The sequence below is a fragment of the Pisolithus orientalis genome, assembly GCF_024613125.1.
Source record: "Pisolithus orientalis strain OTSU chromosome Unknown F5J12scaffold_316, whole genome shotgun sequence".
Taxonomy (NCBI): Eukaryota; Fungi; Basidiomycota; class Agaricomycetes; order Boletales; family Pisolithaceae; genus Pisolithus; species Pisolithus orientalis.
Genome location: NW_026261097.1, coordinates 1,571 through 17,669, shown reverse-complemented (window position 1 = coordinate 17,669; position 16,099 = coordinate 1,571). Strand labels below are relative to the sequence as shown.

The 16,099-nt window shown below is 47.9% G+C and overlaps 1 protein-coding gene across 1 annotated transcript; it reads right to left on the bottom strand.

The window, feature by feature from the left end:
* Positions 1-3,282: 3,282 nt before the first annotated feature.
* Positions 3,283-4,043, bottom strand: F5J12DRAFT_788796 (uncharacterized protein; the record flags this gene model as incomplete). Its single annotated transcript, XM_051743739.1, has 4 exons — positions 3,283-3,431; positions 3,554-3,769; positions 3,801-3,894; positions 3,981-4,043. 4 exons carry the CDS (start codon positions 4,041-4,043, stop codon positions 3,283-3,285), a joined length of 522 nt encoding a protein of 173 aa, XP_051593995.1.
* Between the last annotated feature and the right edge of the window lie 12,056 nt (positions 4,044-16,099).

Sequence of the window (16,099 nt, the reverse complement as noted above, 5' to 3'; positions counted from 1 at the left end):
AGTTCACCTACATAATTGATGGATGTCACCAATCACATGAATAGAACCAAATAAATGTTCACCATTGCATATTTCTTTGAAGAGATCCCTCATCTCTGATTGTTCTGGCATGCCAAAAGTCAACCAGTTTGTGCCATTGTCCTCATCTGCTGCCAAGTCAAAAGCTTGACAGGTACATTTCAAACAAGTGGGGGAGGCATTGGTCCCCTCATATCCTGCAATTGAGCAAGCAGGTTAGTCAGAGAATCGGTGTGAGTCCAAAGTGTGGTTCAGTGGTGAAAACCAACCAAAACCCAACACAAAAGACAAAAAGAGCAAGTGGTGGTGTGCCTATGCAGTACTAGATGGTAGAACCTGTTCTTTGGGAGGGTTTTTGCAAGCTACAACCCTCAAAGATGAGTGCTGAGGGTTGGGGGTGCTCCTGATGAAGAAGGAGCAGGAATGCGAGAGAATGCAATAGGGTAGACTGCTGTCAGCCTACAGAAGGATGGATGACGACTTAATTTGATGTCCTAAAGCTGCACTGAACTCAGGGAGGGCTTGGAGTGAAGTATATTGATGATAGACAAGGATAAGTGAAGTAGATGATAGTTAGACCCTTAATAAAGTCTCAACTATTGAAGCTGCTGAATGAAATTACTGAGTGATGATAAAATGCGAGCAAGAGGGGCTCTCTGATGTCTTCTTTTTTTTTTTTTGCTATCTAAGTTACAGTGATTTATATACAGTACAGGGGTGTTGCCCTTGGAAACAAGGTGCAAAACACTTGGTAAGTGATTGGTAACTGATGAGTAAGGAATGTAAGCAATGGGTAATCGTCTTGGAAAGGCATTGGTAAGCATTGGTAAGGACTAGCAAGCCAAAAAGCGAAGAATCAGTAAGCAAAGTCAAAAGATTGGTAAGTATTGGCAATAGGTGAGTCAAAGACAGTAAGAATGTCAAAGTATGAGTCAAGTGATGTCAGGAACTGGGAAAGCACACTGGAATTGCATTAGGGGAGGCTGTGCATGTCACATCTTGAAGAGATTGCTTCTAGGCCATGGTGGGATGACAGAGAGGCAGCGCTGATCTGATGTCGATATAGTACATCCAAAAGTGGACAGGGTGAGTCAGATGTCAACAGGGGTCAAGCTTTGGGGGTCTGTGGGGTGACAGGAGCATAGGGGATTGCAACTTTCCCCCCCAAACCATCCTCTCAGTGAAGCAAATAAAAAACTTCATGAATGAGGCTCTGTTGGAAGAGAGGATGAATGGGGAGTGTCTTCTGCTGTATCTTGCAACAAGGAGGCAAGATGTGCATCATACTCATCATGGATGCAATCAGGGAGAGTGGAGAACAGTAGATTATACTGTAGCTGTTGCAATCTTGGAAGAATGATGGACAAGACTGGTATGAAGACATGGCAGGGAGCAGGGAGGAAGGACCCATATGCTTCTTGGACTGGAGAGACTGAAATGACCACATAAGACCTTTCCAAGTGAATGAAAGACCTGAGGCAACCAAAGAATGTCCTCCTAGAGGTCATACTGACAAAAAGAATATGCTGTCCAAGCTGGATGGGCTGAGAGGGCACAGACAAGGGTGGGATGTACCAGGATGCTTCAGGATGGAAGCTGGTAGGAACTCCTGGTAGATATATGTAGCCATGGTCCCTAGCAAAGGGGACAAGCAAAATGATTGATGTAGAGGTGGCCATATCAGAAGAATTTAATGAAATGAGCATCTTTTGGAGGAGTGCTGTAGAAACATGTGGAGTGTGCAAATCCTTTCCAATTTTGGAAGGTAAGATTGTGTGGCTGAGCACTACAAGTGAGTGTGGGGAATGGTCTTGGTATCTGCAGAAATGGCAGAGATATGTCAAAAACCAGAATGCCATACATGGGTGCTTAAGAATTTTAGCCAGTGCTTAACTCACTCCCTTTCTTTTTCTCTGGCACTGATGACTTGTTCTTGTGTGAAGGATGACTGCTGACATTCCTGGCTGTCCTTCTTCGCATGAGGGCTATGGTCTTCATCTCCATTCATCAGCTGTATCCATGTCCACCTCACCAAACACCTTTGGTGTGTGACATTGGGTTGAGGAGATCAGTCCCTCAGATTTGATGATTCATGGGTGATGGGCAGAGGAGATAGTTCCCACACATTCTGCAAGTCTGCCAGAAAATTGACCTGCATAGTAATGTCTTGTGCAGGTGTTGAAGACCCATCCATCCTGTTTAATTTCTCATGTGTGACTGGTGGTGCCAATGGTTCCCATGCATTCAGCAATTGCTTGAGTAGATCCACATTCATACCATCCACTGGGGAGCAGTGGGTTCCTGTTCATTCAGGAACTGATTCATCAAGTTGTCATGTGGGTCTATTACTAGAAAATTTGTTTGTTTGTTAGCTTGAAGGGCAATTGTGCCAACTCACCAGCTGTGATTCCACCCTCTGCCAGAGTGGTTGGCTCCCTTTCCTGCAGGAACTGATCCAGCAAGCTTTCACATGAATCTATAGCAAAAGAATGTTTGTTGTTGAGCTTGGAGAGAAATCATGTTCACTCACTGGCCATGATATCCATGTTTGACCCCACCATATCTGCCATTCCACTTGAGACAATTGGTGGAGGGGTTGGCTCTTGCAACTCACACAGTTGTACTAGTGTCTCCTCCAGATTTTTGGACTGCTTCATGCAGGAGCTAGATTGCCTTGGCTCAATTGGTCTTACATTAGCTGTGAATGGCTTAGGTCACTGGATCCAACAATGAAGACCACCTCACCTTGATGACAGAAATGAACTTGGTGGGACTGTTTGGTGGACATATTCAATGATGATGGGTTCACTGATAGGTCAATGATCAATCAAGATTTAAACTTGTAGGAACAATGGCAAGAATATCATTCACACTGTGGGAAGCAAGGTTGGACAATGGTGGAGACAGCCATATTTGGTTCAGCAAGGTTGGACAATGGTGGACAGAGCCAAATTTTGGGTAACAGCAATACATGGGAGATGAGCAGCAATATCTCCCAACATAGATAGCTACCAGTCGCTTCCACATGGCCAATATGTAGACCTGTCCCACTCAGCTCTCTGCTCAATTGTCCTGCTCAACCATCCCACTTAACTATCCCTCTCTCTGATATCAAAGATGCCTCTCACAACCACCATGGTGTCATGAGCTACCATACATGCCATACACATGTATTCTAATGTGTCACACTAGGGTAAGCCCTCTATAGACTGTACATGAGTTCCAAAAAAGGTTTCCACTCTGACTGTTTGAGGGATTTGGCAACTACTTCCACTTCTGATTGCTGCCTTTTTGCTTGCATGATCTCTTTGCATCAGGAGATGGAACATCTGCATCTGGCCTTGCAGGGGCCTTTCTGACACAAGGTGACTTCCAGGTGCTCCTAGGGATGCCCTGTTTCACATTCATGGATGCTGCATTGGTGGTCACAGATCCATTATTGTTGGACTTGGACAAGTATTTGGCCCCAGGTTGATGTCAATTCATGTCTGGCTCACTCAACTCTGACAGAGCCTGCTTAATATACAGCACAAACTTGTTAGCCATAACAGCTGATTCAACATGACTGAACTTGCCTGGTGTGTGTGCTTCAGGGCAGATTTCAGCTTTCCACCATTTTTTCTGCTTGTTGACCCCTCCTCAGTTGGGTGGTCAGTGAAAGGAATGCTCTCCAATCCGTCTTCATCTACACATTCTGAGTGATCCTGTAGTTTAGTTGTGTACTTGTTCCCTGAGTGCAGATCAGGGTTTGCTGTGAATACAAGTTACAGCAGGAAGCTCACTATTCAGGGATGTTGCCAATTTCTTTGAATTGGATAGGGTGGGCAAATAAGTGTCTTCATCAGCTTCATCATCAGAATCATGGCCATTGCTTTCCTGCCCATTATAGTCAGTTAGCACTTTATTTTGTGGATGATGCACCAGGGTCTTTGCATGGGCTGGAGGTGCAGAGAGCCACTCACTATGGGAACCATCAGTTGGTGGGGGATTTGAGCAGGAATGAGAAGGGAATGGTGTCTTGGCATGGTTTTGCCTCCCACCAGATACCTGAAGACCAGAATTGCATTAGTGCTGATCTGTCATGCATGAAAATCACACATGGCACACCTTTTTAGTGGAGGGACCTTCAGACTCAAGCAAACCAACATGAGTTGGTAATGCTCAGCAATGCTCTACACCAGTTTCTGAACTGGCTCTAAGGAGGTTCACTAGATCTTGCTCTGATCTGAACTTTGGATGACTGGGAAAGGGTTATTCAATCACATGTGACCAAAGGCAATATTCAGGGACAGGTGGGAGCACAGGGTTCTGCTCCATGGCTGCTCAGTAGCACATCCTTCTGATGACACCCAAGGGTGAAGAGGATTTTGTCTTGCCCTAACCTCCATACCAGTGTCCCTGGGCCAGAAATGCATTTGTTGAGAGGAGATTGGTTTATACATCATGTTCTGAGGTGCCAGATTGACCTCCATAACATTTTCAGCCTTCCAAGCACTGATTAGTCCCAGAAAACATCAGGCATGGTGGGGAAACAGTGCAGGGAATGGCTGACAGCAGGCTTTTTAAGGGTCTAATGGTTCTAAGAGCATATTTATACAGATGGTACTGTAATGGAAACCAGTATTTGATAAGATTTCCCTGAGAACATGTCCATGTGAGGCAGAGAGATGATTTCTTGAGTTGTGGTAAAAGAGGGAGGTTTAATGATACAAATACAATGTTTGTCATTGTTTGCTTGTTAACAAATCATCTAGAAGATCATGTGGTTTATTATGTAATCATATTTTCCCATCCATCCTGAGATCTCAGCTTCTCATTCTCCAAATACCCTTTTCAATTCAAAAGTGAAAAAACCCTTTCAATGGTATTGCAGTTTTAAATCAATGATATCGATATCTCCACTGCCTGTCTGCCAAATCATGTGAAAAAGGTACCATTCTGTAGCCAAGGGCAAGTACTAAATTTGGTCCTAGAGACACGAAGCAAAATTCCCACCCTGTTTCGCACTACACTTCACAAACTCCATTTAGAGAAAACATTGAAAGGGTTTTTGGAGTCACTGTACCAGGTTTTCAATTAAGAAATGCTTGCCATCATCCATGCCTTGGAGACATGGTGTCACTATCTCAAGGCCACCCCCTATCAGTTTGAGGTCTGGACAGATCACTCTAACCTCCAGTACTTCATGAAGGTGCAGAATCTACACCATTGCAAGGCTCATTGGGCTCAGTACCTTTCCAGGTTCAACTATAAGCTGGTGTACAAACCTGGCTCATCCCAGGCCAAGGCAGATGCATTGTCAAGACAGGAGGATCATGAGCCAGAAAAGGGTTCTGATAACTAGGGTGTCACTCTTCTTGACCCTTCAAGGGTTGCCTCTACCCTGATCATTGGAGAGGAGATGGATCTGGTCATCACTTTGAAGTCCACTTCCTTGGTTATGCCACAACCAGAGGGTTCCACCCTTCAGAATGGCCTTTATGTTTGTTCAGGAAAGGTCTACATTCCCCTGGCTGTCCATGTCCACTGTTGGGAGAAACATCATGACACCCCAGTTGCTGGCCACCCAGGGTGGAAGAAAACCTTGGATTTGGTTTCTCACAATTATGTCTGGCCAGGCATGCCTGCCTCTGTAAAAGAGTATGTGGCTGCCTGCCATCATTACCAGATGGCCAAAAGCTTGAGGGTTCCCCCCACCAGTAAACTCTTCCCCAACCCCATCCCTGAGAAACCCTGGACCAACATCTTGGTTGACTTCATGGAGCTACCAGAGGCACAGGGCTTTGACAATGTTATTGTGGTGGTCAATAGGTTCTCCAAGGAGGTGGTGTTCACCCCCACTACTAAGGGTGTCTCCTCCCTCCAGACTGTGGAGCTTTTCAGGGATCATGTTTGGACCCAACATGGCCTACCCTCAACTGTCATATCTGATAGAGGCCCTCAGTTCACAAGCACCTTCACCATGGAGCTTTGCAGAATGCTTGGTGTCAAGCCCAAACTCTCTACTGCCTTCCACCCTCAGACTGATGGGCAAGCTGAGTGGCTCAACCAGGACCTCCAGCAGTACCTTCACCTTTTTGTGAACAACAGACAGGACTCCTGGCCCTCTTGGCTAAAGGTCACCCAGTTCTCCTACAATAACAAGTGTCAGGAGTCAACTGGCAGGAGCCCCTTCTCAGTTACTCATTCCTACTCCCCACACATGGGAGTTGAACCCTTCCTGTCAAAGGCAGAGGCAGCCACTGACAACACCATTGACTTTGCCAAGGTTCTGGAGGATACCAAAAGGGCCCTGGAGAGGACTGCAGATTGGATGAGGCTCAACTCCAAGGCACACCATTCAGAAGCCCCAGTCTACTCTGTTGGTGACATCATCTGGTTGGAAACATTGCATATCTCACTCTCTGGTCACCCCTCAAGAAAACTCACTGAACATTGGATTGGTCCCTATAAGGTAGTCTCACTCAAACCAAATGCAGTTGCACTGAAACTTCCTAAAACCCTTAAAATCCACTCCATGATGAATGTTTCATGGGTCAAACTGCACAAGGGACCACTTGAGGGACAGGTTGTCACATGCCCTGGACTGGTAGTGAGCCATGAGGGTGATGAAGAGTTTGAGGTTGAGTATGTTGCTGACTCTCACCTCAAACAGAACAGGCTTGAGTACTTGGTACATTGGAAGGGGTACCATGACAAGGACTGCACCTGGGAGCCTGAGTCCACCATAAAGTCTGCCCCTGCTGCCATCAAAGGTTTCTACCACCACAACCCTCTGCCCCTCATAAACTCTGTGGCATGGACTCCTCTCTCTTTGCCTCCCTCTTCCACCCTCTTGAGAACTTTATGGACACTGTCCCTACCTTTAATCACCTGGAAGTCAATTTCTAAGGAGGGGATAGTGTTATGATATGTACACTTTTCTTCTTTTCCTTTTTTCCTTTCCATCTTATCTTATCTGCTTGGACTCAGTCTGGACTCTGGTCTGGACCTCACCTTGCTGCCACCACATGCCTGCCTTCTAGTATGTTCTGCTCCACTATGATACCATCATGACATCACCATGATGTCACAGACCTCATGTACACCTTGCCATTGACACATGTGCTATATTATAAGTACCATTGCTCAATCCCCAGGCTAGCTCCAAGCTAGTCCATTTGGGTCTATGAGTCCTGAAGTCTCCTGCTTCTAAACTCACCTCCTCTCTTCTTCTCTTTCTTTCTTCTTTGGTTCTTGGTGTGAGCCTACAACAAACCCTGTTGTTAGGTCTCATCACAACCACAGGGAGCCAGGGAGGTGCTCTGATGGGTCCTTATCAAGGACAATCAATGCTCAAGCCCACAGAGGCTGAAAATGAGCCAAATCAGTCAGATGAGCCAAGTTCTGTGGTAGAAATGCCTAGAACTCACCCAGAAATCTCCCAGAGGGCAAATCGAACAACAGCAAGACATCCTACAATGTCCAGAGGTCCTCCAGTGCCATATCCACAGCCACTACCACTTGCTGAGGTCAGGAGATCCTCTAGGACCAGAAAGGCTCCAGTTCAAGATGATGACCCAAGATATTTTGTCAATGCTAACCAGAGGTCAACATTGACAAGGAAAAAGGACCATGGGAATGCTGAGAGAGACAATGGAAGGGCAGAGGTTCATGGTGGGGGAGTGGCTGAGTGCAAGGTTGAGATGCAGCAGTCAGGCAAAAGCATTGACTTGAATCAACAAGACCACACAGCTTACCAAGTGAGTTCTGCATGCAATGATGAGCCTACAATGTTTGAGGATGCTGTAAATCACCCAGATGGCAATTGTTGGTATGCAGCAATGGTGGACAAGCTGAACATGTTTCAGAAGCTCAGGCTGTATGAGGAGGTTGAACAGCCCTCAGATCAAAAGATCATTGATTTGAAATGGGTATACAAAGTAAAGCGAGGACCAATGGGCAACATCAAGAAGTATAAGGCATGTCTCATTGCTAGGGGGTTCACTCAAATTTACAGAGTGGAATATACTGATACTTTTGTCCCCATTGTGAAGTTTACTACTATTCAAATCTTGCTTGCTCTCAAAGCCAAGTATGACCTTGAATTACACCAAATTGATGTCAAGTCAGCCTTCCTGAATGGAAAACTTGACAAAGAGGTCTTCCTTTGACCTCCTCCTGGGTTCTGTAAATCTGCAGACATTGTTTGGCACCTTCACCATGCCCTTTATGGCCTAAAACAAGCTCCAAAGGCTTGGTATACCCACTTGAGGGAAGTTTTCAAAGCCCTGGGTTTCATGCACAGCAATGCAGACCACAGTTTGTTCTACAAATTCAAAAATGGAGTTCAGACTATAGTTGCTGTCTATGTGGATGATAAACTCATCTTGTCAAAGAACTGTGATGCTATTAACCAGCTCAAGACTCAACTCTCCTCAGAGTATGACCTATCAGATTTGGGCAAGGGACAATGAATCTTAGGAATGGAGATCATCCAAGACTGTTGTGGGGAGAGCAATCTCCCTACACTAGGGGTGTGTGTGTGGTGTCAATAGGGGGTCTACTAGGTGTCTATAGGCTTTGCAACAAAGGCAATGCAAATGTGACCCCTCTCAAGCATCTTTGACACCCTCTGCACTCCAGGTTGCCCAACACTCCATCCTTTTCAGCCAAATCACTTCCCCTGCCATCACATAACCTCTAGACACTCCCCTTGGCCATTGTGATGAAGGTCCAACACTTATGACAGCTTTCTGGTCACCTGTGCTTGCTCACTTCTGCTTTTTGTCAAGTCCAGGCCTACTCTGACAAACTCCAACACTTGTTGAGGTCTGGGGAGAGGTTCAGGAGAAATTCCAACAGAAAGAGTAGAACTCCAACTGGCAGAGTGTTGGCAGGAACAAAATCTGCCGAGGTAAGGGTGGAGCGAAGTGAGGGCATCGGGTTTGGCTCATGTGCTACCCCCTTGCACGATCTCAGCCCTTGTATTTCAGAGGGGGAGTACAGACAGACAGTCAGAGGTAACTCTGATAGGTGGAAGACAGAGGCAGAGGGAGTAGGAACTACATCAATATTCGTACTGAGGAATGATGGAGTATGATACATGCTTTTATACTACCACAGAGGTACAGTAACCGGAACTGGAACTGACATACAGGGACCCAGCAATTTTCAAGTAAAACTTCCTAGATGATGAATGAAGGGTAGATGGAGGGCATACAAATGGGTAACATAGAACATCCAGAAAAGGAAACAGTCCAGGCACTGGACCATGCAGTGTGCGCACTGCAGAGTACCTGACTGTGACCTGTCAGGGAGGAGTCCGAAGGTTGTCACATGACTCCTCAGAGAATGGTCTGCTCAGTCCAGTAGGGGAGCAGTGTAACTCTGACAGCAGCTGGAGCAGAGAACAGCTTGCAACTGACAGAAGTTGGGCAGAGTTGGTGCATTAGTGAGTGAACAACTGGCAGAAAGGGGTGTGGAGTGAGTGAGGACCTAGGATGAATGCACGACCATGACAGTGCCCTCCTCCTAGGGCCTGAACCCCTGAAGGCTGCATGTACAAGGCAAGATCAACACGAGTCGATCATTTGAAACCACCTTGACACCTTGAGGACAATGGCTTTAGCCACAGTGGAACTCCATCAGAGTCTGAAGAACCACTTAAAAACACATGTTAGGGTACTGAACCTTTGTCCTTTCTCCACATCATCATGTCCTCCCAGCACCAGAGCAAAACCCCCCAGCCAACCCCCAGTCATGTCCACAACTACTCCCAAGTCGTGGATGATGAACTGGTCGTCCTTACTGACAACTCCACTGACACCAAATGGGAGAAGTCCATAGAGAAGGTGCACCAATGAGAGGAGACTGAGCAGAGAGAGAGAGAGCACGAGGCAGAGTGCAAGGCCAAGTGCAAGGAGGCCAAAAGGCAGAAGGCAGAGGAGGAGAGGTTGGAGGCAGAGCAGAGGAAGAGAGCAGAGGAGGAAGAGGAGGCCCGAAGGAAGAAGGAGGCAGAGAAGGAGGCAGAAAAGCAGAGGCAGAGGGCATGGGCCAGACAGGACAAGGCTGCACAAAGGTGAGTGGCGGAGCATTATGAGTCAGGCAGAGATGACTCACAGTTCCACCTTCATTAGACTATGTGGCATGGTGTACGACATCAACACTGTCCAGAGGGTCCCTGGGACCTCTGTGGTGGTCACCACGACCAGGCGGCCCCCCTGTACTCACTGTGCAGTGAGTCTGACAGTGGGGCAGTGTGAGCCAGGACAAGGCAAGACCAGGGCCTGCGTGCCCTGCCAAAACAAGAAAAGGTGTGTAGTTGGACAAAAGAGGATGTGGTGGCAGGGCCCTTGCAGAAGAGGGTGGGGACAGGAAGTTCCTGAGGGGAGAAGAAGAAAAGGTCGCAAGGGGAGGGGAAGGAGAGAGCGACAGAGACAGAGGAAGTGGATGATGAGTGGGAGGTAGGTGGTGTGGACAAGGAGGAGCCAGAGACACTGCACAAGGGACCCTCAGGAGCAGGGGCCCCTTCCTGGTGGGCAGAGTGGGAGCAGGAGCAGCAGCTGCAGGCTGCAGAGAGGTATGCAGAGGCACACAAGAAGGCTGCAACAGCCTTCGAGAGGATGGCAAGAGCAGTGGAGCAGATGGCAGAGGCTGTGGAGCAGACAGCCAATGGGTGGGGGCTGTACTGTGAGTGGGCAGAATGGGTGGAGATGAGGTGGAGGGAGGACATGTGTGAGGCCAGGATGGCTGAGTTCGAGCATGCAGGAGGAGGATGGAAGCGACCTCAGTCAGAGGCACCAGAGGACAGGGACGAAGGTGTGGAGGGGGACAATGAGGAAGAGGAAGAAGTTGGAAGAGAGCTGGAAGATGGAGAAGGACAGGAGGGTGGTGGAGGGCAAGCGATGGAAGAGTAGAGTAGACTTTTTTTTTTTTCTTTTTGTTTTGTATATTTTGTACTACCACAAAATAGACCTGTGACCTCGTTTGTGATTCTGAGAAGTGAAACAGTCAAGTGGAGAAAATTCTAAAGTACTTAAGGTAGTCCGATAAGGGGTGGAGCCAACCCATGGAGGAGGGTTATCTGGGTGGAGTACTATGGCAGAGGTTGACATGGGCCAGGTTTGTGCAGATAGCATTTGTGGAAAGCAGAGACTATGTCGGAAGTGTGGTCCAGCTCGGTTGCAAGCAACCAAGAGGTTTCCTTGTCAGTGTTCTTGTAACCAGCCCAGCAGACTAGATACAAGAGTTGACAGTGGTGGTGATGGTGGTCCACCTTGGAGTCAAGTATCTCTGACACCTTGTACTCAAGGTCGCCATCAACATCCACTGGTGGAGGTGGAGGTTGTTGTCGGTTTGGGAAAGGGTTAACCACTGCAGCTTCCAGTTGTGAGACATGGAAGACCGGATGTACTGAGCACATAGAATCAGGGAGCTTAAGGGTGACAGAGTGCATACCCAGCCTGGCCAAGATGGTGAATGGACCTAAGTACCTTTTGGAGAGTTTTTCTGAAGGACGAGTGGAGCTGAAGTACTTGGCTTTGACATAGGCCTGTTCTCCAACCTTAAACCCAGGTGGAGGTATGCGTCTGGCATCCACTGGACCCTGGTAGTGCTGCTGAGTGGCAGACATTTTGGAGCAGAGGAAGTCATGAAGGGCGGAGAGCTCAATGACATAGTCATGAGCCCTTGGAGAGGTGAAGTCTTGGTCAGGGACCACAGACAGGTTTGGGTGGTATCCCTTGTTAGCGAAGAAGGGAGAAACTCCAGTAGTTGCACTTGGTGCGTTGTTGAAAGCAAACTCTGCTAGAGGTAACAGCTCAGCCCAGTTGTCTTGTTGGTAGTTGCAGTAGACACAAAGGTACTGCTCGAGGGTCTGGTTCATTTGCTTGGTCTGGCCATTGCCTTCTGGGTGGTAACCTGAAGTGAAGTGAAGATGCATTTCAAGGGCCTTTCCTAGAGAGCAGAAGAAGTGTGAGACAAACTCAGGACCTCTGTCAGAGGTGACATTAGCTGGTACTCCATGGTTGGAGAAGACATGGGTAAGGAAGAGCTTAGTGAGTTTGGTGGAGGTGATGGCATCGTGGGTGGGGACAAACACTGCTTGCATTGAGAGGCGGTCCACCACCATGAGTATGGTGGAGTAGCCATTGGGGTTGGGGAGGTGTTCGATGAAGTCCATGGAGACAGAGTTCCAAGGTCTCTCTGGGACAGGGATTTGCTTTAGTAGGCCATAAGGGCAGTGATGCAGAGTTTTACTCCATCCACAGGCGGTGCAGGACCCGATGTATTCTTTCATGTCAGAGCAGAGGTTAGGCCACATGTAGTCCCTGTGGACGAGTGCCAGGGTGCGGTTTTGCCTGAAATGGCCGGCTAGAGGATGGTCATGTTTGAACTGAAGCACTCAAAGGCAGAGGTCATCAATGTCAGGGACAAAGATGTGACTGTCAAGGCAGAGTAGACCATCAGAGTCCAGGGACCACCAAGGCTTAGTTGGGGTTGGAAGATGGCTGGCAGAGACAGGGTCGGATGGTAGGGCGAAGATGATGTCAGAGTGCAAGCACTCAACATCAAAGACCATGGTGGCATGGAGCATGGGTGCCACGAGGGTAGTGGTATGGAGGGACAATGTGAGTTGCTCTTGTGTAAACATAGGGCAGAGATTGTGAGGATTTACCTGCACATAGTCCCTATCCCCTCCTTTTGGGTAGACATCCCAATGTCATGTGAGTGCATTGGGCTTGGCTCCCAGGCAGCCAGGTCAGAAGCAGACAGAAAGGTTAAACTGTGAAAGGTACTCTGACCAGTGGGCCTGTCGACAAGTGAGGACCTTAGAGGTGGAGAAATACTCAAGGTTTTTGTGGTCTGTCACCATGTTGACAGGTAAGGCAGAACCTTCCAGGTAATGCTGCCAATGGCAGAAAGCCTTGAAGATAGCCAACAGCTCCTTGTTGTGGGTATCGTAGTTGAGTTCTGGCATGGCCATGGTATGGGAATAGAAAGCAACTGGGCAGAGTTCACCATCGGAGCAGGTGATCAACAAAATGCTGGCAATGGCATAGTCGGAGGCATTGGTTTCAACTGTGAGTGGAGCGTCAGGAACCCAGTGTGTGAGGACAGGAGCAGAGCTGAAGGCATCCTTCAGGTGGAGGAAGGCAGAGTGACACTCCTTGGAAAAGTTCCAAGGAACCCCTTTTCATGTGAGGCAAGTGAGTGGAATGACAATGTCAGAGTAGTTGTTAATGAATTGTCTGTAGAAGTTTGCAAAGCCAAGGAAAGACTGGATGTCTCGCACCTTCTGTGGCTCAGGCCAGTCACAGACTGCCTGAACCTTCTCAGCAGACATGGTGAGACTGGAGGGAGAAAGAACATAACCAAGGTACTCAATGGAGTCAGAGTGAAACTCGCACTTCTCTGGCTTGGCATAAAGACCATGCTTTCGAAGGTGGTGGAGTACCTCCTTTACATGTTCACAGTGCAACTCCACATCCTGCAAATAAACCAGGATGTCATTGAGGTATACCACAATGCAGACATCAAGCATGTCTGCAAAGATGCTATTAATGAATTGCTGGAAAGCCACAGGCACATTAGTCAGACTGAATGGCATTACCTGCCACTCATAAGAACCATAGTGAGTGTGGAAAGCCATTTTCCATTCATCTCTGTCTGCAATGCAGACCAGATGATAGGCATGGCAGAGACCAATCTTGGTATAGACCTTAGTGCAGCTTGGGGAGTCGAGTAAGTCAGAGATGAGTGGCAGTGGATAGTGATCTTTTTTCGTGATTTTATTGAGTCCTCAATAGTCTATGCAGAGGTGGAGTGAACCGTCCTTCTTCTTCATGAAGAGGACAGGGGCACCATGAGCAGAGGTGGACTGCTTGATGAAACCATAGCCAAGGTGCTCATCAATGAAGGTGCGGAGAGCTTCAAGCTCTGGCAGAGACAGAGAGTAGATCATGCCAATGGGCAGAGAAGCTCCTTCCTCAAGGTTGATCTTGAGATCGAATGAATGGTGTGGCAGAAGTTCAGTAGCCTTGTCTTTACTAAAGATGTCGGCAAACTTGTGATACTCAGGAGGGACCAAGGAGAGGTCAGGAGGTGGAGAGGAAGCAGCAGACACACAAAGCTTCACATCATCAGTGGAGAGCTGTAAGTGGAACTGTCTAGAGCCAGGGAGAGCACAGGCTCTGACATATGCAGCAGCATTGACAAGTGAGACGAGCAGAGCAGAGAATGGCGAGTCTGTCGGAGGTGCAGATGGAGCAGGGGGTGTCAGATCCAGAGTGGAGGTTGCAGTGGAAGGTGACAAAGGTGCCTGGGGTGTCAGCATTCCCTGTAATGATGGTTTGAATGATATACTGCCCAGTACCCAGTCAATTGACAGATTGAAGCAGGTGAGCCAGTTGTGTCCTAATACCAGCAAACAAGAAGAATCCAATGGAGTAACATAAAATGAAACAGAGTTGACATCACCAGAAGGAAAGTGGAGGGATAGATCTACCTCTTGGAAATGACAGCACTTGTACTACCATCAAACAAGCAGAGCAGAACTGGCAGGGAAACAGAGGAAACAGGAACAGCATATTTTTTGATTATGGACAGGTCTACAAAACAATGAGAAGAGCCAGAGTCGACCAATGCAGAAACAGCATCAACAGAGTAACCAAGAAGAGTTACAGACAGAAGCAAGGAACTGGGACTAGAGAGACTGGATGTGTTGAGTCGGATGTCCAGTTGTGCACAGTTGGGGTCAACGCTTCCTCCAGGCTGTGCGAGCTCCCTGGAGGAGCGGACTAATTTTTTGGCTCTGCCTTCTCCATGGGTGGAGGAGGCAGAGTCCCTGCCATAGCTGCATGGGCTTTGGCTGCATGAGAGGTAGACCTGGGACAGTCCTTAGCAGAGTGGCCCACCTCTCCACAGAAGAGGCAGAGGTTGTTCTTCATCCTATGCTGGCATTCAGCAGAGGTGAGTTTGCCATCCTTGCCCAGAAGATGGGCAATATTGGACTTGGGCAGATCCTTTTGCCTGCCCTTGCCCTTGGCATCGGACCTCGGAGCAGAGGCAGAGGACGACGATTTATACTTGTTGTTGGAGCTGGAAGGCTGCAACCTGTCGTGGCAGACTTGGTGGTGTGCAAGATGACTTTTTATGCTCCCAGTAGCATGCATCAACAGTCTGAGCAAGTTCGCAGAGTTGTGCAGGGTAGAAGGTTTTCCTATGCAAGCATTTCATCCTTGATGCAGTCTGGAAGTCTGCTATAAAAGCAGTGGTGGAGTGCACTGACACTGTAGTCCTTGACCTGTGAAGCCCAGCGATTGAACTCCACGACATACTTGGTAATTTGAGAGCCATCCTTCATAGTAAGGTTCTTGAGTTGTTGGATGGCATCTGCTATGGCATCATGCAGACCAAAATTAGTTGTGAGCTCTTGTAAGAACTCGTGATAGTCATCCATCCAAAGCAGGCAGTCATAATTGTTGGGGTTTAGTAGGTCTGGCTTGAACCAAGCCAGGGCTATACCCTTAAGATAAGACTGAGTGAAGGTAACCTTTGCTCTGTCAGAGCGAATGCATGGGGGCAGTCCTGGAAGTTCAGCTCACATTGTACAAGGAACTCATGAAGTTTCTTAGGGTTGGAGCCATCGAAAGTGTCAGGCTTGCAGACTTTGGTTTTTGGAGCAGAGTCCCCAGTGCATGAACTAGACTGCATGAGCACATGGACAGCTCTAGCAAGAGCCATGAGGGGATCCTCTGGTGGCTCAGCCAGGTCTTCAGGGATATCCCCATCACTGCTGCCCCTGCCATTGGGATCACCATCAGGGTCATCAGGGTCGGGTCCATCATCTCGTCTCGAGGAGACAGAGTATGGAAAGTGGTTGGATGGAGGTCAAGCGACCAGCCTGCAAAGCGCTTTTGCCTTCGGCATGAGAATGGCATCAACAGAGAATGACTGGAACTGTTTGATGATGAAAGGGAGTCAACACAGATTAGCTAGCACAACAGTGAGGTTCTCAGCAACCTCTCTTTGGGACTGAGCTCGAGTTCTCATAACGGTGTAAGTTTTTTGGAAGACAGAAAACAAGATCATACAAGTG